Below are 25,754 nucleotides of genomic sequence, written 5' to 3' on the forward strand. Positions count from 1 at the left end.
TATTAAAAGGCGCTATATAAATTAAACTTACTATTATTACTGTATATTAAGAAGCAAAATCTCATTAGATTATGTTTTATTTTTTCACTTTAAGCATAAACCTCAGCAAATTTAAACCTCATTAAAAAAGAGAAAAAAAGACAATGATGAGGATATTGTGTCAACATAAGATACAATACTCCAAACATAAGATAAAATACAAATGCATAATCTGCATAGTTCATGCATAATCTTCACAATATCAGCCAAATCATGAGGTATTCTTAATGAGGTATTAAATATATTCATCACAGGAAATATAGATGGGAAAACATCCATTAAAGTTTGATGCAAACCTGATCAGATTTTTATCACCATGCTGAGTTCCCTTTCAGAATATCAATTAAGCCCAACACAGGCATGAAATTTGTTTCAAGATTAATGTGAGCACCTGCTGAGCGCACCAAAAGTGGAAATTAGCACTTGGAGTTACAACGAAAGTCTATTGTTCTGTGAAGATTGCCAAGGGAATGTTAATTAAACTGTCACCTGTGCAAGAAAATTGGAGTCTTGGCAGCTTAGTTTTGTAAGACTATGCAATCCGGTTGCATTTTGAGCACATCAGGGTGCTAATTTTCTTCTGGACCTTGATCGTTGATTCATAGGAAATTCATGTGGCCAATCAAAATCAACAGGCACAAATAATGGATTTTGTTGACAAGTTGGATTCCTTCTTGTCATTGAGAGACCCTAATAAATGAATACAACACAGTGAAACTGTTTCTTGCCCTTCTGTTTGTTAGCGCACTGTTAATTTCTTTAATCGTTCTTTCCTGTTGGGAAAGTCAAGAGAGCTCTATTCTGTTCATCAATATGTTGGCGCGTTAGCCCACATCCCGAATGAGTATCTGCCTGTGCCCACTGAGCAGATGGGACGACAAAAACTGGCATAAAACGTCCACTTCCTCCTATTGGCTTCATGCTCAGAAGGCTAGTCGTCACCCTCAGTCACTCAGTCTCAAAAAGAAAGCCAGGTCAAATTAAGCGGGCGGCTAGGCTCACTAGCGTCGAACGCCGAAGACTACAATCCCGTCCTGCTCGTACTGAACCCTGATGCCGTTCGATAGAGGGGAGTGCAGTTCTTTTTTGTTGCCTTGACAGGAACATATGCCTCCTGAAACTTTTCATCTTCCTCTGAGGGGCCTGACAGATGGTAGCATGTATTGACAGGCACAGGTGACTCCATCAGTGGTGTTTGATGTGAAGGTCTGTCTCCTGACCGGACAGGGACCCGAAAAGCGATCTCTCTCTGCCTGCGTGCTGCGGCGTGTCTTTGCCTAGACTGCCTGCCCTAGACAAATCTGCTTTGATACAGTCCACTCCCCTACCGCAAGCAACCAAAACAAACATGATGAAAGAGTGACCTGTTCTCCGTTAGTGCCCTTGTCTCCAGAAGAGAAAGGGGGCGGGGGATGTATAAAGGAAAAAATCTGTGTGTGTCTAGACGCAAAATTTCACTGTAAACCAATACACATCCCAAAGCCGTACACTGTGCCCTTTAGGGAGTTCACGGACGTTCGCAACTCAGGTTGGAAATCTGAGCGCTTGGGGGGAAAAGTGCACATGTAAGATTAGCTAGTGAACCGTTGTGGAGTATTTCTCAGTGGTACAGCTCTGAAAGGTTTGAGCAATGATCATAGAGCTGGACTACTGAGCTGGAAGAGGGAAACCACTTTGAAACCAATACCAAGCAGCGTCCCTTTAGGCCAAGTAAGATCACTCAGTCACTACTTGAATGGGGAAATCCATTGTTTTTGTTTTCTATGGATTGTGTTCTTACAGCGTATTATCAGGACATTATCTGTCAATTTGACAGATATGCATTTAACACTAAAACACAACAAAATGCTATGTGTAATTCAAAATACAGGTAAAACACTTGACAAATCAATACGGAAAATGCCTTCATGTTAACACAGTACAAATCAGCTATAGATTATGACAACAATGACTTCATAAACTTAGTTTGTATAAATACTTTTTTTCTTTAAGTTTAAATCATAAAATGTTAGATTTTTCAGGCCAGTCCTGCTAAAGTGCATACACATTCTAGAGTAAACAATCATGTTACATTAAGACAGGACTTCCTACAGTTGCAGCGGTGGCTCTATCAATAAGACAACTGACTCGATTAACTCTAAAGCAGGACTACAGTTGCCATATTTAGCATAACAATTTCTCCCATTCAAGTGCTCTCTTTTTGATGTCTCTGATTCTAAAAACAACACTGGTGCACCATCCGCCTGCAGCAAACTGTTAGTTCCAGTGGGATCTGGAAGTCGAATGCTGATGACATCTTAGAAAAGCTGTGACCCTCAGGCATGTAACATTGTGAATAAGTGAATAGCAAATATAAGCTCCACTTGTGCAGTCAGAATAACAGCATAGGCCTACATCCAATCCACTACAATTTTTATGTTTTACTATTTGTGGCCACTCTATCATACTTTAACTCTTTTCAGTATTCTCTTCATTTTTTAAATAGGTATTGTAATTTTTTCCCACTAATGTGACAAAGACAATTGCAATTGATTTTATGGCCATATTTTCTACCGTTCTCTAATACTTAGAATCAACTATGAGTATGATCCACAAAAATACATATTTAATATGATTAGCCTTTTGCTTGACTACATTATCAAAGAGGTTACACAAACCATGTTCCCGTTCGCAATCTCAATCTTCCTTCTAAAAATCTGAAATGCTTTGAACAACTTAGAAAGTCAGTGCAGAAAGGCATATAGTTCATCATTACAGGATAATACAACATCATATACACAATTCACCCGCTATATTGCAAAACCTACCCGATTTTTTATGTCAACAGAAAAATATACAGCGATAACCTGGCTTCTCTTGAGACTCCCCTGCTTCGCAGTAGTTAATGATATGCTAAGACCGTCCGCACGTTGACGTGATTGGTTACAAGGTAGTTTGTGACGTAGAGAACAACTGTAATTTCAAACATCTTTTTTGAGACTTTCTTTTTGGTTCACTGCAGTTTTAAGGAGAAAAAAAAACTTAGCAATGGTGTTGACTTATGAATTTGCACATGGTTTGTCTAAAAGCATTTTAAAAACACCACAAAGACTTAAACATAAACAACATTAAAAGCTTGATTTTCACCATAGGGGGTCTTTTAAATCCCAATATCATATTTACAACAACATATTTTATTAAAAAAAGAATACAAAATATACTTTCATGGCTGGTAAGAAATTATGAGAAAGTACATTTTCTAAATGTACAGAATGTTAATTCTCAGTATGTTGATTTCGACCCTGCATACAGTAGCCAAATTCACCTCACACTGTCTTTCAAAAAACGATTTAGTACAAAACTGCACAGTACTTCTACAAAAAAAGTTCTGTAGCATCAGCATTGAATAACTCACCTTTACGGGCAATGCGGATGCAGTTTATCCTTGTTTCCTGTGAGAAAAGAGAACAGAGATGCAGTGTCACGCTGTGGGAAACAGTCAAACGGCAGAAATAAGACTGCACGATACCTGATGAGATGTCAAATGGGCTAACACTGACTTTTGCTGATTCAACAACAGCATGAATGCCAGTAAAAGAGTAAAAATACCTCACTCACCCTATTCGTGTGCATTTTTTAGTGTGTGCTGATAAGATATAAGTCTTTAATGTACAGAAAATGGCAGCAGAGGACAAAAGAGGCAGGGGGGAATGACTTCCAGCCAGGAGAGAATTATAAAAAGGAATTAATTTGTTCGAAATCGCAGTTGATGATATACTGGTGTTATGAAAACGACCTTTGTCAAATAGCGCTAATGAGATCCAAGCCCTTAATCCAATTCCGGCCTGCCACCTCGACAAGAAGATGCATTATCAAATTAAGATTTACAGATGCTAATTCGGGCATTATGGAACAATTATGCAAATCTTCCCATCCGGAAAAGGAGTGAGAGGCCTCTGCTTAAACTGCGGCTGAATTGCTTTTTTTAATTGAAAACCTATTTCAAACTGCCTTGGCTCCTAAAGCCCACCATAACCCTGTATCATCTCGGAAAACATACAAAGGGGGAAGGAAGGGTGGTAGGAACAGGGGGAAAAGGTAAAGACGGACTTGCACTGATGTTTCAAAAGAGGGAAGAGGGACACGCATGGATATTTTAGCAACCCCTTCCACTCCCACGCTTAAAATGTCATGTAGGCCAATCCAGGCTTTACGAGAAACCCATCTTTATCTGCTCCAGCAGCCATCATTGGGATGCAAGTGTGCCATGGTTCCCAATACACACTCTCCCATGAGAGCATATCACAGGGATAAAGCAAACACTGCCTGTTTTCTCCAAGCACAGAGCCGGTCCTAGATGTCGCACCATAAGAACTCGTAGCTCACCATGCGTGTGAGAAAAGACTGACCCCAAATGACAGGCGAGAGACAGCCAGTGGGCTTTGATCAGACAGACGCAGACACAAAGCTTTAAGCTTCCCTGCTCTATTTAATCAAATTTGTGGGAACGGTCATGGCAGGCACTGCAAAAGGGGATCTGTCAGCAAACTCAAGCTAAGTAAATGAATTATGAGCACTATAAATATAACAGGCCCAGGGAGGCATGGGAAAGGAACTTATTAGAAAGCTCCTACTTGGTTCCAGAAGAAGAAGAAGAGGTATGCAAGAAAAAGAGAGAGAGAGGGGGGGGGGGGGGCAGTCACACACACACACACACACACACACACACACACACACACACACACACGTGTAATGTGTATTGTATGTATGTGTATGAAAAAAATAAAAAATAAGGACCATATTTTAGTCCGAAAAATCAGTTCATGCCATTCATTCTACACTCTATGAATTTTAAATTAATAATATAATATAACAATAACAAATTATATACATACTATAAATGTATATATGACCTAGGCATACTTGTACAGTATTTTAGTGAGAAACATCAGCATCAGTTCATGCCATTCATCCCGGTAAAACAGAGAGCAAACGATGCCAATTAGAGGGAAAAAGTCTCATTGAAAGTGTCTGGTCAGTCCTATAGGGTTTCATACCATAAAAAGAAAAGGAAAAAAGAAAAAGATATGCGTTTCTGTGTGTGTGTGTATGGAAGAGAGCGTTTAGCAGCTACAATCTTTGTGTTTTGTCTCTAAGGACTCTTAAGGAAGCGGATGACAAAAAATAAAATAAAGGAAGTGAAAGAGAAAGGAAGAAAACCAGCCCTTTATAAACAGCTGAGAATCAAAGATCTATTAAGAGCATCTTTATATATATTTATCACTGAAAGCAATTACATGAAGCCCTGACAGCATTCACAGCTCTCTAATGACTAATTGTCAGAATAACGGCCAAACAAATGCAGCAGAGGACTTTCTTTCTTGTGCAGCTGCCAAAAGCTTTGAAAACCACTTTCAACCATAAAGTTGGCCAAGAGACAAAGCAAAGTATATTAGCATTGTTTATATGCAGTCAGGATAAAGAAAAGAAAAAAGAAAAAACAGAATGGTTCAAATTGGTAACAGGGGAGTGCTAAATGCTAGTTAAGTCTCCTGAGCTACGTTCCCTTTAGCTTAGACTGTCAGCCTTTACGGCAGTTATTGCAGCATAAAATAGAGCTGAATAAAAATGAATATTTAGCTAAAGGTCGGTCAAGTAAATCAGCAGAGCCCAAAGGAGACTGAGCCGTGCGATCAGTTTCCAAGACGTACGGTTTGAAGTAGGGAGAAACCGAAAGGGGAGGTGGAGTCACAATGGCTCGGCTGACAGGTGCATTTCAGTCTGTAAAGAGTGAGAAGCCCTGAGGGGTTCGGCGGGGAGGGACTTTGTGTCTGTACTATAGGTCATCAAGAGGCATTTTCCTTCAAGGCTGCCAGAAAAACCCAACTGTGTAATAGCGTAGGTAAAGTCCGTCCAAGTTTTGCGTCTCTGAATTGCTGTTCAGAAGAGTGGAATGAGCCAAGCTGGCTCATCCATTCCTCCAGGTGCTGAGCCAATGTGATAACCTTCTTCTAAATGTCACCCACATCTTTTTGAGCATGAGGTTTGCTAGCTGGTGTCAAATCTAAATGGACCATTAAAAATTATTTTTACTCCCACAACCTTGAAATGCTCTGAGGTTTAATAGTGCATAATTGAGTGCGGCAGGTAACTAATAACCATGAAACCATAAGGCAAAAGTCGGAGAGGTTTCCTGTCATGGTCAAGATGGAGGTTGACTTGTGCACTGTATACATTGCTTTATTCACTATCCATGCAGCAGTGTTGGGGAAAACTAACAAAATATAATGACACTACTAACTTTTTTTTCAGTGTGTGTGTGTGTGACAGTATAGTTTACTGATTAGACAGTAAATATTTTTCTGATTCGCTTTAGTGAATTGACTGGTTTAGACTAAAAACAACGATACACCAATTTTTTCTTCAATCCAAAACAATGATTCACAGATTTCCTGTACAGCAACAGTGAAAGTTTTGCTGTTCTGCAGTTATATTCTAGTTTTATTAATCGTATTTATTGGAAACCTAACGGTTCAAAATTAATGAAATAATATTATAATTAATTAATTTGAATAATTAATTCGAACGAATCTGAAGAGAATCAGGACCAAAAGTACAGTGCATTGCAAAAGTATTCAAATCCCTTCAGCATAAGGCTGCAACATGACAAAATATAGGGAAAAAAATTAAAGGGCATGAATACTTCCGCAAGGCACTGTATATTTACATTACAGTAGCACCACCGAACATGTACAGTAAACTATATTCCCGGCCACTGGAAAAGTACTAATCTGATTTAATCAAAAGCTGCATTAAGCAAGATCTATATTTTGCTTCCGACAAATGCTTTTTTCCTATTTAGAAACTTATTTGGCACCTTTCCGGATCCGAATTCCCATTTCCCCGGCTGTTTTCCAGGCTCTGTTTTGCTTGTGCCGTCGAGCTCGTTCTGTCTCCCAGCCCCAGCCATTTCTAACAACATAAACTGCCAGCTGATCTATTTCTGATCAGCTGCACCTGTGCCCAATTATCCCTGTGAAATGGTTTATGCCAGCAAGACGATATTCCTTGTTGTTTATCCTCTTATCTAGGCATGGACGGGGAGCACAGGGGCTGTTTTTTCCCATTTGAATAAGGCCCGGACACCCAAAGCTTGGTGTGCGCTGATACTCTGTTATTAATTTCATACTGGGACTGAGACACACACTACCTCATGGGTTTGAACAGTTGGAGAAGGGAAGATAAGCAACATCCCGTAAGAACGAGCAATGCTATAATGTTTTGTACATCCAGCTAATTGCAGATTTACTAGCTGCAGGTGCGTCTCACTATTTATTGTAGGTTCCTGTATTGCACTTTATCTCCCGCTGTGCACACTGCAAACAATCTGTAGGAGTGTGTAAAAATAAAGTTTCAGATCAGGGTATAACATTTCCATCAAAAAAAGATAACATTTACTTTCAAGATGCAAAAAAACAACAGTGTGTGTCTCAAAACGCTCCCTAGTTTAAAAGTAAGGGCACTGCCAAGAGAGTAGGACAATTTGTAGGGCTGTCCCATAATTCCCACTGAAATGCTCTTAGAATTATGCTGCGTTGCGTTCCATTTACCTCAGAGGAGGGATGTCGTAGCTGGGAATGACGTCACACTCGAGTGGACCGCGTTCCAGTACACAGGTCAGAAAACTAAGATGGATGCATCCAGGGAAAACATTTGTTGTGCTTGCTCTTTCGTAATACAAACACGTAGTATTTTGCACAGATAATGCTGAAGTATCATGTCCACAAATAGAGGTTGGATAGTACTGTGTGCTCCAGAGAGTTTATTGAGATGCAGACAAACAGAAGTGCTAATAAACAATACGTTACAACTGTGGATGTGCTGAGGAGCCATCTTGGATTCTAAAGTCAGGGTTACGCTTTCCCAGAGTTTCCTAAACGCAACTTGAGGGGGCTTACCGAGAAGGGACTTCGGAGAACAAATATGTGCATATATGTTTTATTACATTGGATTAACATCAAAATCAGTAGTTTCTGAGACTCACGCCTCTGAAGTTGCTCATGGCCTGGAAGTAGATGAGGTAGTTCTTCCTGGGGTCCAGGGGGGTGTTCCAGTAGCCGTTATAGGTGTGGTTGTCCCCCACAGTGAATGGCGTGGCTTCAGGAAGGCTGCTCGGGGGCAGTTCGGCAGTGTAGTAGTGTGGAGCTCCACGGGCCTGAGCCTCACCGTGAGATGTGGGAATGGGAAAGCAGTCCTGAACACCCAGTTCTCTCTTCACCTTCCTACCAGCTTCCTCCTCCACGATCACTTGATACGTGCTGTGCATACATACACACAACAATGTTTTAATGATAATACTATAGCAATAATAGTAATAATGCATTGCTAAAGGAATATCCCAGGCTCAATACAAGTTAAGCTCAATTGACAGCATTTGTGGCATAATGTTGATTACCACAAATACATTTCTTTAAAAAAAAAATAATTCTAGGTTTCAGTTTATAATTCATAAAAATGTATTAAAATAGAACATACAAAACATTAAAATACCAGTGTTGAGAACTTGAGATACCATCATAGTTCACGTTTAAAAAAAAGTAGGTAAAGTTTTATTGATTTTGTGTTTTTATCATATTTATCATATTAATTTCAGATGCATATTTTTTAATTTTTTTTTATTACATTTGATTAACATCAAAATGCCGTTATGTATTTACATAATCTATTTTTAATTAAAATATTATAAACTATTTATTTATTAGTTATTAGCTCTGTTATAAATAAGTTCTAAAGTTAGAAATAAGAATATTTTTCTTACAAAAATGCATCGCTTTGCTTCAGAAGGCCTTTATTAAACCCCTGGAGCCGTATGGATTACTTTTATGATGGATGGATTCGCTTCATTGGGCTTCAAAATCTCAGTTACTACTCACTCCCATTCTAAAGCTTGGATGAGCCAGGATATTTTTTAATATAACTCAGAAAGAAGAAAGTGTTTGGCTGAAAGAAGAAAGTCATATAGAGATAGGATGGCTTAAGGGTGAGTAAATTATGGGATAATTTTCATTTTTGGGTGAACTATCCCTTTAAGGCACATGATGTCATTCTCACCTGACCGGAGCTCCTCGGCCTTGTGCTGGACGCAGCAGGACTGTAATGGTGCTTTCTGTCTCACTCAGAGGGGACGGCATGTCTCCGTAATCGAATGTTGGTGCTTCAAAGCGAGACAGAAAACAAAAGAGACAGAAATATAAGAGAATATCTTCCTAAAACTTTTTAAACAACTCTTCAGAAGTAAACTTGAGTTTGTCAGAGTAATGGGAAGAAGAAAAAAACAAAAAAACAATCAAAAGCTCAACAGTCAAAAAGAAATAGTTCAGGTTCCAAATCCATTGTGTACATTGACTGTCATTTCAACGTGAGGCAAAGTGAAGTTTACGCTAATTATTAAAAGCCAACATAACCAGCTAAACGTTTTAATTAGACGAACCTCACAAACAACGCCTACATTGTTGTCTGATATAAGACCGCCCTAATTCACGACAACAACCAACACTTCATATGAACTCCGCTTCCTCCTCCAAACCCATCCCTCTGCGCGTCTTCATCTCAGGGTGTAATTAAAAGCTGTGCATGTGGGACAAATAAAGGGGAAACTCATTTAGACGGATTTGAGTCTGGACTGCATCCTTCCCCCGAGATGGTCGTGTTGAGCAATAACGTTTTCCTTAATATCAGCAGTCAATTAGAGCTGACGAACAAAGGCAAACAATCTGCGAAATCAATGATTATGATATTAAAAGCGGTGGGAAAACTGCAGCTACTTGAGGGGACTTCAGTAGAAATGAGCCGCAGGATGGATTTGAGTACTTGCAGACACAAAATAAAAACACATAAGCAAAGCATAATATAATGCTGGTGTACATACATATGAGTATACAACTGGTCATATATGTACTTTTGTCCATACAGTATATATAGTCAACATCAATATGTGTTCCCAGTCCCTGTTTGACTTCTAGAGTCCTACGACTGAATGAGCTGTAGTTTTTATAATTAAAAAGCTTATAATTATGCTTCCAGATATATACCAATAATGCGGATAACATACAGTGAGGTACTGTATATTCCCATTAGAAATTCAATTATCAGCATAACAATTAGTTTTAAAAAAATCTATTGAAAAATGTATTTCTTAGCATCACTCAAACTGCATGAACTTCACAATTGGTGTAAAACCTGGTGATCATATTATGAAGCTAAATATGCATACAAAATGTTATTCTCCCAAGTGGTGTCAGACTTTTGGACATCATTATATTAATCATAAATAAATAAGTAAATACAATTGATTAACAAAATGCGCACACAATTGCTAAAATAATTTAAAAAAAAACATAAAAATTCACTACAACAACAAAAATGTATCAAATTATTTATCCATTGGCAGATTTTGAACCTGATGCATAGTGAAACAACCCGACTGTTAATCGGCCAAGTAGACAGAGTTATCGGGCCAATGCCAATAATCTCAAAACAACCAAATATTGGCAAGATCTCAATCGTTCCCATTCTATAAAACGCTGGGCTTAACATACATCGCTTTGCATCAGTCCAGGTTTGAGAAATCCTGATTTAGCATCAGCTGAATCCGGTTGACAGCAACATATGGTGCTGTTTTGTAAGCCGGCTAGTTTTCGAATGCTGAGGATGACAGTGATGTCAGTTCTCTTTGAAGCGAGGGGAAACGTGTAATGTTCTTGAAGGGCCTGTTGGGTTCTGAGCATCTGCTGTGATTCAGTTTCACTATCACTTCCTCAGTTCCGCTCGGGAATACATAATGGCTCTTAAGCGGCGATATGGGCATTCGCGCACAAACACGCTTCAGAGATCAATAGTGCACCTGAAGCGCAGGATGATGAACCGGAAACTCTGGAGTTTCGCATTTTTCCTTTTTTTTTTTTTGCGAAACCTGCTTTTGTTTCACTTTGTTCCAGTCTATTCAACCGCTGCCATATATTTCTGTACCTCAGACATCTCCTGAAACATCTGAGGCATTTCAATCAACAGTTTGTAGATCTCATCTGGTACATCTGAGGGTGCATGGCAACACTCGCATGCACGCACACGTACATTTCACATCACTGCAGAAGTGTTCTGCTCCTGTAATGCTAAACAAAAGCACCTTCTGCATTTTTACAATTTCAAATAAAAACTCCTTACAAACATTCTGGCTTTTCATTCAAACATGAAATTGGAGCACCTGTTTTGAATCTGAAGTTATTTATTGCTTGTTCACAGCAAATGAACAAATGCAAAGGTCAGTGACCGTCCATCAGAGGAGAATGGAAGCAATTAAATTAACCACAGTTTCTTATCTATTTCTTACTAATGTGCATAACTGGGATGCATTTAACATATAAAGCTTTTTCTTTCATGTACCATAGCCTAGGCGAGTGAAATCACTTCATGAATGCCAACTAAAATCACTTTACATATGTTAAAATACTTTCTTTCAGAGACCAGATTATAAAGATGAACACTTGATCGGGATGAAACAATTTTCAGAGTAATTATTAGACTTTTTTACATTTTAAGTGATGTTAAGACGAAAAAAAGTACATTTAATTGGATAAGACTCATAAAAATAAGTGTGTCTGAAGTATGTTTGGATATTATAAGCACTGCCCCCTAATAGTCGACACATTTTAATTAGTCAGTTAGTCGCAAAGGAAGAAAAAATCCACAGAAAGTGGCGAAGTCATGCAGTCCGTGACAGACAGATCGTAAGACGGCTGGTCCATGTGCTAATTACCGTACTGTATGTCGGGCAGGAAATCCAACGTTCGCCAAACATTCCTCGACCTAACTACGACTTATCATTGAAACATGCAAGTAGTAGTCTAATGTTCACCACTTCACATGGCTGCTCCCTCTAATGTTAACCTAGATAAATATGCACTATTATTGGCAGATATCCAAGTGTTCCCGGTGGCAATCATTTGTTCCTAATAGCAGTGGACTAAACTGTAAAGTTTCACTCACAATATGTGCACACTCACAATAACACCAAAACTTTGTGCTTTGGTAAAATAAAGAAAACAAACAGGGTGTGCTTTCTGCCCTTGGAGTCTGGAGTATGACAAAAAAATGAACCGAAACCCAACAGCATATAGTCCTACTTGCTTCTCAGACATGAGAAATACAGTCTAGACATACTGAAAAGTCTACTTTTAAATGAACCAATTCAAATCGAAAACAAATTCTCTGATTTTGTAATCTGTATGAAACATTTCTCTCTATAGGAACATCCACTATACTGTGGAGATGCCGAGTCAGCATCGTCAACTACATCTTTATTAATACATTATTAAAATGTTCAAACAGTCTCTTTTGTTTTTTCCCCCAACACATTCATAATCATTACTTTTACTGGTGTGCTGCTGCAAGCTTTATGCGTGCGCTTGAGTGCTTCATTTATTTTAAAGGCTCAATATTATAGTTTGGAATTTCTCTGCAATGTAGAACCAATGTTAGCAATGTTATATTATTCTTTCTCAGCCCTGAAACTCAAACCATTCCCACTCCTCCCCATTAATATCATAAATGTGCGATTAGCTTACATTTTTTAAGCTCTATTGGCTTAAATGAACGACTACTAATCGACTTGAAAAATCTTTAGTCGGGGGCAGCCCTAGAAATTAGTAGAAATCTGATCAGAAAACATTTAACCACACACTATGGGCCAACTGACGGATCGGATATGAAGTGGATGTGCCTTGTTTTACACACATTCTTGCACGTAATTCCCCAAAAACAACCATATGCAGTCCTCACCAGAGATGTTGGTGGTGATCTCAGTGAGAGCTGTTTGGCCGAAGCCTTTGGCGGTGCGCGCCCGGACAGAGATCAGGTAGGTGGTGCCAGGATGCAGGTTGGAGAACATATGGTACGTCTCGTTCCTCAGCTTGGATACAGTGCGCCTCGGGCCTGGAACGTTAATCCCGGGGTCTGATGATTCAATGCTCTGGTAGCTGATCTGTAATTGCACACATTAAACCCTTTTAAATAAATCATATTTTCATTAAATTACTGTTGTTTTGGAACTGAACAAACAGTGACTCAGTGTGTGGTAGTTCAGATCAAACAATGTTTTATAAAAGTTTGCTAACCCTGACATCCATGTTCAGAGTGGGTTGAAAATGATTCATGTATGAAATCAAACATTTATTTTATAAACAATACGTGGTTGCCTACTCATAAATATCAGCGGGAAGCCAGTGGGCATGTACGACTATTATCTTCACGGCAAAAAATAACCGTGATTGTACCATATATGACAGCACTCAAATACTCTGTTCCAGTCTACAGTATGTTGCCTGGATTAATGCAAAGCTCGAAGCAATTTTTATTGGAAGAGTAAAAAAAATAAATAATAATCAATCTGGACAGATTTAGCCTGAAACATAAGTTACTTGATATCATCATCTTGTTTATAGAATTTTTGTATGTTGCACAAAGCAATTTTAAGAGTAAAGTAAAATCCACACGCCAAACCACATTCAGTGTACATTAAAGTTCAGTGAAACATGACGCCAAAAGATTATCCAAGATCCGTTATCAGAAAAGTTTTACTGAATTACAGTATGACACACAACAAAGTCAAAATGGTGCAAAAAACAAAACAAAGATATATACACGAAATAGGAGAAATTATTCAGTGTGCTCGGTCACCATGTAAACAATTAATTTATTTAGTAAACCTATTCTGGGAAGTTTTCTTGGACTTTTGGCCTCATGTTACATTGACCAACATGTGATCTGGTGAGCATTTGCAGAGTTTTAATTGAATCGATTATCAAACAGGATGGAAATTCAATGAAATTCAACTACGATTAACTAGAAACAGTTTTAAAATGTAAAAGCCTTCATGGTTTAAAGGTGAATTGGAACTATTGGATGGATGGATGGATGGATGGATGGATGGATGGATGGATGAACTTCTAATATAACTTTTAATTTAACTTCCAATTTAATTCAAATTCACACAAATGTTATCAGTAAAAACAAAGAACCTTTGCTGCACTATAATCAGTACTCTAATGTCCTATCAGTACAGTACATGCTACACTATAATCAATGCTCACCATGGAGTGCAAGGGTCTCACAAACTTTCTGATATCAAGCATGCAGAGCATTAGTGTGTTAGCTGCCTAATGCCTGCTTTTTCACTGTGCAGTGGGCTTCTGGGACGTAAGAAACATTTGCTGCACCTGTACCAGGCCTCTTTTAAGATATGAGGCATGGATGAGAGCAGTGGGGGAAGGTTTGAGGGAGAACGCAGCGCCCTGCGAGCCTTTCGTCAGCACTGCTCAGAGAAAAGTGGACAATGTGCTAATCTGAGAGAAACGAGAGTGAATTCTCCAGGCTCTGCCTCTCTCTTATTCTTTCCCTCTTCATCTCTCTGTATGCCTGAGAAGATCAGGCTCCTTGAGCCTGAAAATCTGTCCTTGCCTCCACTTTATATGTCAAGCCTTTAAATCCCCTTTGGAAAACATCCTTGGGGCGACTTTGGTGGCTAAGGCCTGGGGAAAAAAGAAAAGCAACTTATCAATGAGAGATAACTCAGTAAGTCCAAATGGTAAGAAAGGAGGCGCCTGATGGACAGATGTGGCATTCAAAAAATGTGATGATCTCGATTCAGCCCATAGCCGAGCCGATTGACGGTTCCACAAACAAAAGCAACTTTTCCTCTTGAGGTGAGATGTGTGTTTTGGAGCGTGACAGAAGCGGCGTTCTCACAACTTTTTAGTGACTGACTGAGAGCCTGAATCATGGGTGAGGAGAAAGGTGACACTGAGGCAGGCAGTGTGACCAGAAAGAGAAAGAGTGTGAGAATGTTCTGGAAGAGAGGAACAGAGAGACAGATGCTGGCTGTGGGAGGCCCACCACCTTTTCAGTGAGCAGTGAACGGAAGAATGGAGAAACAGTTTAAGGGCTTTTATTAGACTGTTAGCTATCCTTCTTTTTGGGACAAAGGCATAAGCTTTCAATTTGCTGCAGTTCTGAAGTATTCATCTTAAGAGTACAACAATGATAATACATTTTCAAAAACATTCTTCGATTCCAGGTGTAAATAATCAAAATAACCAGATATTAAATTAAATAGTCACTTTTTTTGTTGTTTTACTTCATGCAGTAGTGCAATAGAACAATTTGTAAATCATACAAGTTGTAAGTTAGTAGAAAAGTTCTTAGTTAAAATTCATTCAAGATATTTAAAATAATCAATAATTAAAAATAATAATAATAAACAACTAAAAAAGTCAAGCAAACAATGATATGGAGAGAAGGAAGGAAGGATGGATGGATAGACAAAGAGACATATTTTCAGTTAGATTTATTCTATTTTTTTTATTTCATTTAATGTAAATATTATAATAAATATAAAAAAATAAACTCAACTTAAAGTCATGCAAACTATCATGCAAAATGGCTTTCTTTTTTGTTTAATTTTTACATTGTGTGCGTTTAATTTTGATAATTTGTTGATCATTATTATATACAAAGCACACAAAAATCTTCTATAGTTAAATTCTTTTACAATCTTCTATGGGTTGTACGTGACACTACCTCAGTAATGACTTCTTGATATCATTCCAAAACTGTCCCAGAAGCTCCTACAGCACAGCAGCCGCATTCATAAAACATTGTGGTGTGTTGGTTAAGGCTCGGAGCTCGAGGGTTGCTGATTCAATCCCCTCGAGAACTGAGCCATGAGCAATTATCAATGTGTCCTCAAGCAAAGCAATTAACCCCAGGCACTGTGAGGTTCGTGACGCTGTTCGATGATGACGTCATGGCAACAAATTCAAACAAGCAAGCTTCTAAAATGGCAAAGTGTAGGAGACAGCACGTATAACTTTAGATAGAGGCATCTTCCTGTCATTTACTAACAGATGGCTGGTGCAGTAGGGACCAATTAGAGGTAGGGTTGGCCTTGGTGGCTCTTGTGTCTCTGGCAGCATGCAGAGTTCCAGGTCCAAATCATGACTTCATACATACTTCTGTCTGTCACTGACTGAGTTGAGAAAGAACACCACCAACAACTCAGCATTTCCTGCCAACTAGACTGAAAAATGTTACAGGGGTGGAAACCACTCACATTCCAAGGTCTCACTAATACAGCGCACTGTCAGTCAGGTCTGTGTGCAATCGCATGCAGAGGATCATGTGTTAGCGGCACGTTCATAAATAATTTAAACTGGCAGTTCAATTTTAACACACAGTGGGAAGTTTTGTCTTTCAAGGATTGTGGTTCATCGATATTTCACCTGGTAAAAATGCTGACACATCAGAGCGAATCTCCAAGGATTCAAACAGCGTGAGAGAAATGGATATGAGCGCGGTAAAGAGCAGAAAGCACATACCTCATACTGCGTGATGAGGCCGTTGGGTTCCACCGGCTCCTCCCACTTCAGGAAGATCATATCCTCCAGCGGCGTGAAGGTAAGAGACTCGGGAGCAATGCCACCGGGAACTATGGGAAACCGAAGAAGCCGGTGGTTATGAATGAAGATACAGACCTTCTGAATCATACATTGTTGGACTAGTAATTTCTCTAGCATTTACTCAAAGGGAGAAGGTTAATCGCTTAAAGTCCCCCAAAGGTCAACTCTAATATCCTCATTACAGCCGTTGTCATTATAAAAGCAGGCCTCTTATGTTATTAACATATTACATAGACTCATCCATTATAACTAATATAAGTGATATGGAACCAAAGAGATGATCCATGAAGTATATCTGGGGGCTTTTAGGCTCTGGGAATCCTACTATAAAGAATAGTATATGTTGTGTTTCGAATGCTGAATTGGTTGGGTCGCTCAAAAATGTAAATTCCGTAATAATTTACTCACCCTCCTATCTTTTCACATCTGTATGACTTTCTTTTGACACAACTCTTTTTCATACAATGTTGTTAATGTTAACTAAAACTAAAGCTATTCCTGTAGTTTCTGTTAATTGAAATAAATCTGAAATAAAATAAAACAATTCTTAGATGGAAAAACTTGCCTTGGCAGCTACATTAAATAAAATAAGTTAAAGTTGAAGTAAAATGAAATAAAAATAAAGCTAAATTTTTTTTTAAAACGTATATATATATATATATATATATATATATACATATATAAACAAAATTACTAACATTACAAAAATAATATATTAAAATAAAAGCTTATTAAAATATTAATAAATACTATAATAGCAAATAAATAACCATAATGCACCATAATAATATCATAGTAATGATAGTGATGAATTACGCTCTATATTCTAAGTCTTCTGAAGCTATATATACATATATATATATATGCCTTCTACAGTAGCTCTGAAATGAGCTCTTCTGCATATTCAAATTTAATGTATTTCGATTGGTTACAAGACAAATGAGAACCAATCTCCTTTGACATCTTCACACAGCATACTTGAATACAATTTGAGTACTATTGTAAGTATAGCTTTTCAGTGCATAATAATATAAATTTTGTTCTTCTTGTCACACTAAGCTATCATCAGGATTCAGAATGCTTGAAAGAACATGAATCACATTCATTATTCTTTTTTGTTGTTGTTGTCCTTTTAGAACTTGACACCCCTACAAGCTTTCAACGTGTAGAAGAGAGTAGTAGTTTGGAAAGACATGAGGGTGAGTAAATTAAAACACAATTTACATTTTTGTGAGTGTACCGTCCCTTTAACTAGCTTAACCAGATTCACCAGCAAGGCCATGCTGGTTAATTAGCTTTATCGTTTAGGTTTACAAATGAACAGCAGGAGTTACGCTGTTCAATCAACCACACCATAAAACCAGCCGGGAACAGCGTGGAATTTAATGCTGGTCTGAGCTGGACTTCTCAGCAGGAGATACAAAGCCTGTGTGACAGACAGAAAGGGCAACACTAGCAGTTGATGACATGACATGGCTTTTTTTAGGCTGATGAATATTAACACGGGTTCAGTAACAAACATAAACGCTGGAAGAGAGAATGAGGAGGAAGTGGAAATGGCGCTAGAGAGACAGATGACGTTCTGAGCTCAGCAGATGTTTTTACAGCACATTTGTGCTCTGTCACTGAGCCATCCTTGTTAGCCCTTGGGTATGTGCACAGAGTGTGTGTGCGCGGGGTGATAGTTGGTGAGGCAGAGATAGCCAGTGGCGAAAATAACACGCTCGCTCAGATTGAGTCAAAATCGCTGACTCAATCACTTTTTCTTGTGACAGGCCATGAAAGAAAAGAATTGCTGATTGAGGCTTCAGAGGAGTGTTGATAATTGAGCGCTCTCTTTCCTCCCTCTCTTCATCATACTTCCTGTCTGGGTGAAACGCTTGTTTAAAAAAAAAAAAAAAAAATCTTACTTCACCCAAAATTTTTACAGCCCGTGCTGGCTGGATTGAGTGCAGAAACAGGCATACAAATCTCCCCTGACCTGCATCTATCTATCTATCTATCTATCTATCTATCTATCTATCTATCTATCTATCTATCTATCTATCTATCTATCTATCTATCTATCTATCTATCTATCTATCTATCTATCTATCTATCTATCTATCAATAAAAAGTGACAGATTCCTTAACAGTTTACTTTAACTGAAGATTTCAGATCATTGATTGCTTTCAATCACTATTTTGCTTAAAGCCTGGTTCTCTATATATTGGCTAGGTGAGACTTAAATGGCCAAGACTTGGCCAACTTTTGCCTACTGACATTTGTAAATATTGTAAAAAAAAAAAATTAAGTTCTGAGCTTGGACAATTATTTTACTGATTAGTGGTTGTCTGAAGTGGTAGTAATAACACATTTTGTTACACAATGTTACACATTTTGCCATTCATAAGACATCTGCGCTTCCCCACTCCTGAAAAGCGGCTGCCACTGCAACAGAAGTACAACAAATGATATATACAGATTAATATTAATTGAAAGCTCCACTACTCACTGTCCTCCTCAGTTTGAAACGTAACCTCCTTCCCTTCCTTCTTGCCCTCGGTGTTGGCGAGTGCCAGGCGTATTTGGATGGTGTGAAAAGGAGGCAGATCTCTGAGGGTGAAACGCGAAGTGTTGTGCTCCACAGCCAGGCATTCTCTCACTGTGGTGTTGTGCCCACCGCCGCCCCCTGCGGTCGTGTAACGGTAGCACAAGGAGACGGAGTACGTGTGGCAGCGGGTCAGGTTGAAGGCCGGCGTCTCCCACTGCAAGGTCAGCTGCCGGGACTGGATCTCCGAGGCTCTAAGACCACGCAGCGCCCGCATGGGCTCTATTGGAATGGAAAACAGTGGAACAGTTTTGTTAACATAAGCCAAAAAAGCAGGAAATCTCCACAGAGATATCACCAGGTCATAAGACTTCTCGCCTACCCCACCCTCCATAGGTAGGAGGCACAACCACGGTCAAAAAAGGTTGACGGACCACCTGCTAATGAGGACACAATTCATGCCAAATTACGTTAATTAATTCCACAGGCTGCAGGTTGTACTCTCTCTCCCGCCATTTGCCTCCATGTCGCTAAGCAAATCGAGTATCTGCCTGCACACCGTCCAGGGGCCATGAGCCCCGTTCAAGGACATTCAGTTCTGCCAGTTACCGTTAGTGCAAGGTCGTTGCATTAGGCCAACTATTTTTGGCATACCTCACATCTGTGTTCGTACTTTCTTATTTACCGAGGGCAGAAAGATCAGCGACCACCTTTGGCGTATATGATATAAAGAGACAGAGGAAGCCACTGTCTGTAGGGCACACAGGAACCTTAGTGTCTCTCACAGAGAGGCGCAGACAGCAGGGAGGGTGAACCAAGGACATCCAGCCCCACTATCAATGAGCGCATTTGTCACGGTCCATTATTAAGACAATCAATGCATTTTTGTCAAATAGATCTCCACATAATGTATTGTATTTCTTTGTTCTTTTAATGGGGCCTGGTGACTAATGGGCCCAAGTGGGAAGGTACAACAAAGGAGATGTGAAGTGAGCACTTCCTGTGTAAAGTCATGGCTCAAGGTCTTTATTGTTCCTCTTGAACCGATGCTTAGAAGACATACTCTTAAGATTTAGGTTTACTACTAAGGGTAAAGTGAGGAAGCTAATGCACCGAGACCGTAAGGACAGCGGGGCTGAATTAGAGGAAATGCATTTCCTTTTGAAGTCCTCAGAGGAGAACACGTATGGATCACAGAATAGTAATTCAGCATTTCTCCTGCAGAAACGCACTCGTGACATTAAGCTCTTTTAATCCTGAAATATCTCCCACATCAGAGAGCTTTTGCCACACCTTTTTCTTAAGATCTATATTTAGATTTACATTTCGTTTCACTCATAGATTTACATTTAGATTAACTTCCAGTGCGATTGGGTTTCTTATCAAGAGAAGCACTTAGTCGACCTGAAAATGGCACAAATGAAAGAGATTCCTTTCCGAAAATACACATTGAATGTAGAGGTCCCATTTGCCTCCACAGGAAATACGACCAGAATAGTGTTGGTCGTCTTAATGGAACTATTGATTGTTAGTTAAAAGCAAACAAATGGGATGCTGTTGGCTTGTGCCATCTTTAAAAAACAATCCAAGAGTCTACACTGTGCTCTTTGAGGAGCCCAAAAGGGCCTTTTGTGCCACCCTACTTCCCTTAACCTAGTTCGAAGGCTTTGTCTGGATGCCAAGAGCAGCGCTTCGAGCGCCCACTCCTTGGCACCCATCAGAGATGGGACCGAACCCAGAGAGAGCAGCCAGAGGCCTGGGGCAGCATGTCAATTCCTCACGGGCAGCTGGAAGTCCAAACAAGACCGGTTTCTGTCCCATTACACTAGATAATATTGATACATGAGGTAGTCCGGAGAGAACTAAGCTCATTCCTCGTTGTACAGCAAACTAATGGGCGTGAAGTTCTGGTCGTTGGTCTGTAAAAGGAAAAGGAATGAGAAACATAATTCTGTGATATTTGGAGTAAAACCTTTTACATTGAGATGGACGGGAGTGAGTTTAATAAATGTACATAAAAGCATTCGTATATAAAATGATGGAAATAAAAATCATGAAAGAATAAGCTCTTATATGTTACTTCCTCAAAGACATTTATTAAAGGGACAATTCACCCTAAATAATATTTTCATCATTAATCAGCCTTTCAATATTGTGAAATATTATAACAATTTAAAATAACTTTTTAAAAAAAATATATTTAAAAATATATAACACATTCCAGTGATGGCAGCCATTACTCCAGTCTTCAGTGTCATTATAATGTTAATTTGGCGCTCAAGAATGTTATTATCAATGTTGAAATCCGATGTGCTGCTTAATATTTTTGATACATTTTTCAACATGATGCTTTTATGAATAGAAAGTTCAAAGACCAGCATTTATTTGAAAATAGAAGTTAAAAAATAGAAAATACAGTTATCCCAAACGTTTGAAGTGTATATAGTGAGCAGTGGCTGTCTAGCCGCTGAAGGAACTATAAAGCACCATAAAAATGCAATAAAACAGGTCCATATGACTTATGCAGGATATTCCAAGTCTTCTAAAATCATACAATTGCAGACTGAATATGAACATACAGACTGAAATGTAAATAATTATTTACTGAAAATCTTCAAATACTTGCATATTCATTAGTCACAGATTTCAAACTTGGTGCTGTGTCTTAAATTTCAGTCTGTTCCTCACACAAAACTCAGACTTCAACATTCTGAAAACTTGTACAGCACATAATGTTTTTTGGTCCATTTTGGGCCTTTTGAGGGCTGACAGCCATTGACCACTATCTACTTTCATTGCATGAAAAAAGAGTATTGTTCAAAGTATCACCTTTTTTATGCAAGACAGTCATTCATACAGGTTTGGAATGGATGAGTAAATTATGAGAAAATTAGCATTTTGGACTTACTTTCTTCTGCAGAACAAAAAAGATGATGTTTTGAATAATGTTTCCTGAATAAAATAAAAGTCTATGAGGCTACAATATTTCAAAATATCTTCTTTTGTGCTCTTCAGAAGAAAGTCGGTTACACTTTATTTTAAGGTGACACAGTTACATTGTACTTACTTAAGTAATATTAATTAACTACATGTAATTACTATCGTTATGATTAAGGTTAGGGTTTGGTTTAGAGTTAGTTACTTGTAATTATGCATAATTTACTTTTATTACTAAAGTAAATACATGTAGTAATGTGTAACTATCACCTTAAAATAAAGTGCTACCAGAAAGTTATACAGGTTTGGAACCACACAAGGGAGAGTAAATGATGACAAAATCTGCATTTTTGGGAGCAATGTACCTTTTAGTCATTACAGTCCAGAGTATAACTCACTCCGAGGAACACCTAAAGAGACCCAGTGGCAGGTGGAGGTCCATCTGTGAACCAGACTGTGGCAGAAGTGCAATGTTTGTCCCATTCTTCCATCTTTTTCCTCTTTCTAATCTCCCTCTCCTCCGAGGAACATTCCTTCACATCAAGTCTTGCTCCTAATCACAACAACGCCTCATCAAGCACACCTGGCCGTGTTCTGTGAAATGTCCAGCAGTTCCCTGGCTATGCCCACAGGACTGCGCCTGCTTTCATCATTTTTATGTAGGTCACTTCCAAGAGCCGCGCACCAGGATGCAATCTTCAGCTGCAGCCAGAACCAACCTAGTCATCCCATCATTCATTTCACTTTCCACCAATTTTCTTTTTTGGAGGAGAAGTCACCAAGGGTTGTGAAAGTATCTAAAGTTCTTGCAGTTGAAAAAATAAATAAAAATGAGCTGCTAAGAGTAAGGAACCATACAAGGTGAGCCTAAACATACAAACAAATACACTAATAAGATCTTGTTGGATGCCAGCTAGGAATATATCAACAGGGAAGATTGACAGCATCGGGTCTGTGTACAGGCGTTAATGGCATCTCTTGATGGAGGCCATTTTGAGAAGATCATATGAAGCCGGAAAAGATGATTAAAGTCACCTTTGTAACAGAGTAGGTGGATTCACCTGCTGGATGAAGACAGATGAGCTGACACTAGACTCTATCTCCCAAAAAAAAAAAAAAACATCAGTGCGAAAATGTGACCAGTGGGAGTTTGTGATGTATAATAGCAGCCCAGCCTAAAGATAAAGAGAAGTGCCACAACCCGTGGGTAAGAAAAAGCAACAAATAACGTAATCTTCTCCTATTGATTAAAAACATCTTTAAGTCATCATGAAATAAAAATTCTTGTTTTTATATGGAATATTCTATACAGTATATATATTTTTTAATTCATGTGCCCTCGTATGGCTCAATCATTAATCAAAATAACTTTCCCTCCCTTTTGCAATGACATCTTTTCTCTGATGACGTGTTTTTCGGTGTGAGGGCGGGACAACCTGTCACTCACATGATATCGCCGCAATAGAAAACCACAATGATCCAACGATCCAATCGATTCCTGATGGACAAAATCATGTCTCGCCCTATTTTTCTTTTTTTCTTGTTTGAGAGGCTCTTTCACTCACATCATAATAGGGAAGAAAAGACGATCACAAATTCCGTTTCATGCCGACTTTAAACCAGCCTAAGCTAGTTTGCTGGTTTTAGCTGGACTGGCTGGCCTGATGGCTGCTTTAAAAGGGGTTTCAGTGGGTCAGGACTCAGGATGGGAGACTGGCTAAGAACCAATATGTGAGACCTTCTTAAACCGGCATTTACAACCAGTAATGACCTGCTAACTATTTTAGAATGGTTTAGTTGGGATTTTTTTTTTTCTCAGCAAAGTCAATATTTTAACCATTTCTCCCAGTTAGCTTAAAATGGAGAGCAAGTGGACACTACAAGAAAACAATCTCATATCTGTAGTTTAAGAAGAGATTGTGGTCAGATGGATTAAAACATCTACAATCACAAGACAGACATTTCAAAATTTCTTGATGAAATTATCTATCCACAATGCTATCAAAACTATTTTATAACTATACAGTCACAATGAAATGGAGGTAGTGACCGCTACTTTCTTCCATATTGTGAGGTACAAGCAAGTGTAATGCATTATCTAAACACTTTTTTTTTTTTTTTTTTTAAGAGCGGGGCTTGCATCAGTTGTAGATTGAATTTTGTGATGCGGACATTGAACTCAAAAGAAGAGTCAGACAAACGTGAGATCGCAGGGACAGAGTTTAAGTGGACTAAAGGATTAGAAAAGTCCTGCATGTGTCACCAGAGATCTTTTCCCTGAAAAGTCCAGTTATGACATTTTGACATTACGAGGTCAAAACTCATGCACGGATGAATTGTTCACAATAACACATATAACATGCATTTAGAGAATAGATAATAGCGGATTTTAAATGCATTCTGCCTTTAAACTTTTAAAAGAGACAAAGAGATTCTTCAATTCTGTCATCATTTACACTCATCATGTCATTCCAAATCTCTATAAATTTCTTCTGCAAAACAAAAGAAGAAATTTTAAAATGATGTTTCAACTGCCATGTTTCAACTGAAGCATTTACATTTATGAATGAACAATCCCTTCAAGTGAAACATAGGCTACCTAAGAGTTCCATCAAGTCTTATGAGCAGACCTCTGAGGAATAACATGTCATCGTACACTTGACAGGCGGAGCTAATGCGTTAGGTAAAGAACTATAAATCTTTCATCAAATTCAGTGAATGGATCTGTTTCAAATATAAACTATTGAGGATGATTTTACAAAACAAAGATCTTGTCTTATCTTCTTTTGAGACTGAGTTTCCGTGGAGACTAATCAGAATATTGAGTCACATGACTGTAGACGCTAACCCTCTTTTAACCATGATTAATAAGTCATCAGAGTGTATGTGAGCAAGCACTGTCAAACAAATCAAACTTCATAGCCTCTGACACAACATTACGTTCCCGCTAGCGCACTTCTCCCAGCACTCAATTATATCTTCGACTTCTATTCAGTTGACGGCAGAATACACAGGAGATTTGAGCACGAACGGAGTATGGAAAACCTCATTTTACTTCCAATCCCACTGATGTGCTTCTATTGAGTCAAAATTACATCTTCAACAGTTCAGCAAATATGACAGCAGCTTAAACAGCCCCAATATTCATGTGCAGCGAGGCACCACTGGGAATATGATGCAAATACTCCATTTAAAGAAGAATTTCAATCTAGACTTAATGTGGAAGAGAAAATGGAAACAGTTGGAAATATTTAGCGTGAATGTCTGCTCCTCATTTTTCTCCGCCTTCCTTTTAGAGACAAAAGCTGTTTAAGACTAAAACGCGTCTCCGAGTGATTCGCAGACGAATCTTTCTCGCTCCGACTCTCTCGTCTTATCTGCTGATGTCTTTTTTCTCCCTGCTATGTCATTCTGAAGCCTCCTGTGTAGTCATGCTCTTCCGCTCTCCGGGTTTCACCTGGCTGCCTCTCTTTGTCTTGCTGGCTGATGAATGGTAGGTGTCTGGTTTCCAGAACAAGCTGGGAATGATTGTGAGGTGTCATTTAAAAAGGAAGGCGATGATTTGTGTGATAGCATGTGTGTGTGTTTATAAGACGATGTGACGTAAAATGGTGACCATTACCATGTTGACCAGGTCCAGGGGCGAATGCTCAACCTGCATTTTCACTCTCTTTTTAGGATCAATCTTCCTAATCACACCCTTTCCAGTTCTGAAACAGCTGGACGTGGCAGAGACTCTCATTTGCAGGTAGAACCT

At 38.8% G+C, this 25,754-nt stretch overlaps 1 protein-coding gene across 9 annotated transcripts in view; it reads right to left on the minus strand.

The window, feature by feature from the left end:
* Positions 1-25,754, minus strand: part of ptprub (protein tyrosine phosphatase receptor type Ub) — a 215,085-nt gene that overhangs the window by 45,902 nt on the left and 143,429 nt on the right. For all 9 annotated transcript variants that reach the window (XM_079625169.1, XM_079625170.1, XM_079625167.1 and 6 more), the window contains exons 8-13: positions 19,025-19,342; positions 16,449-16,558; positions 12,856-13,057; positions 9,130-9,232; positions 8,063-8,336; positions 3,434-3,470 (exon numbers count right to left, since the gene is read on the minus strand). In XM_079625169.1, the coding sequence (XP_079481295.1) occupies positions 3,434-3,470; positions 8,063-8,336; positions 9,130-9,232; positions 12,856-13,057; positions 16,449-16,558; positions 19,025-19,342 (1,044 nt within the window). The remainder of the gene's footprint in view (positions 1-3,433; positions 3,471-8,062; positions 8,337-9,129; positions 9,233-12,855; positions 13,058-16,448; positions 16,559-19,024; positions 19,343-25,754) is intronic.

This window comes from Phoxinus phoxinus (assembly GCF_949152265.1).
Source record: "Phoxinus phoxinus genome assembly, chromosome: 10".
Lineage (NCBI taxonomy): Eukaryota > Metazoa > Chordata > Actinopteri > Cypriniformes > Leuciscidae > Phoxinus > Phoxinus phoxinus.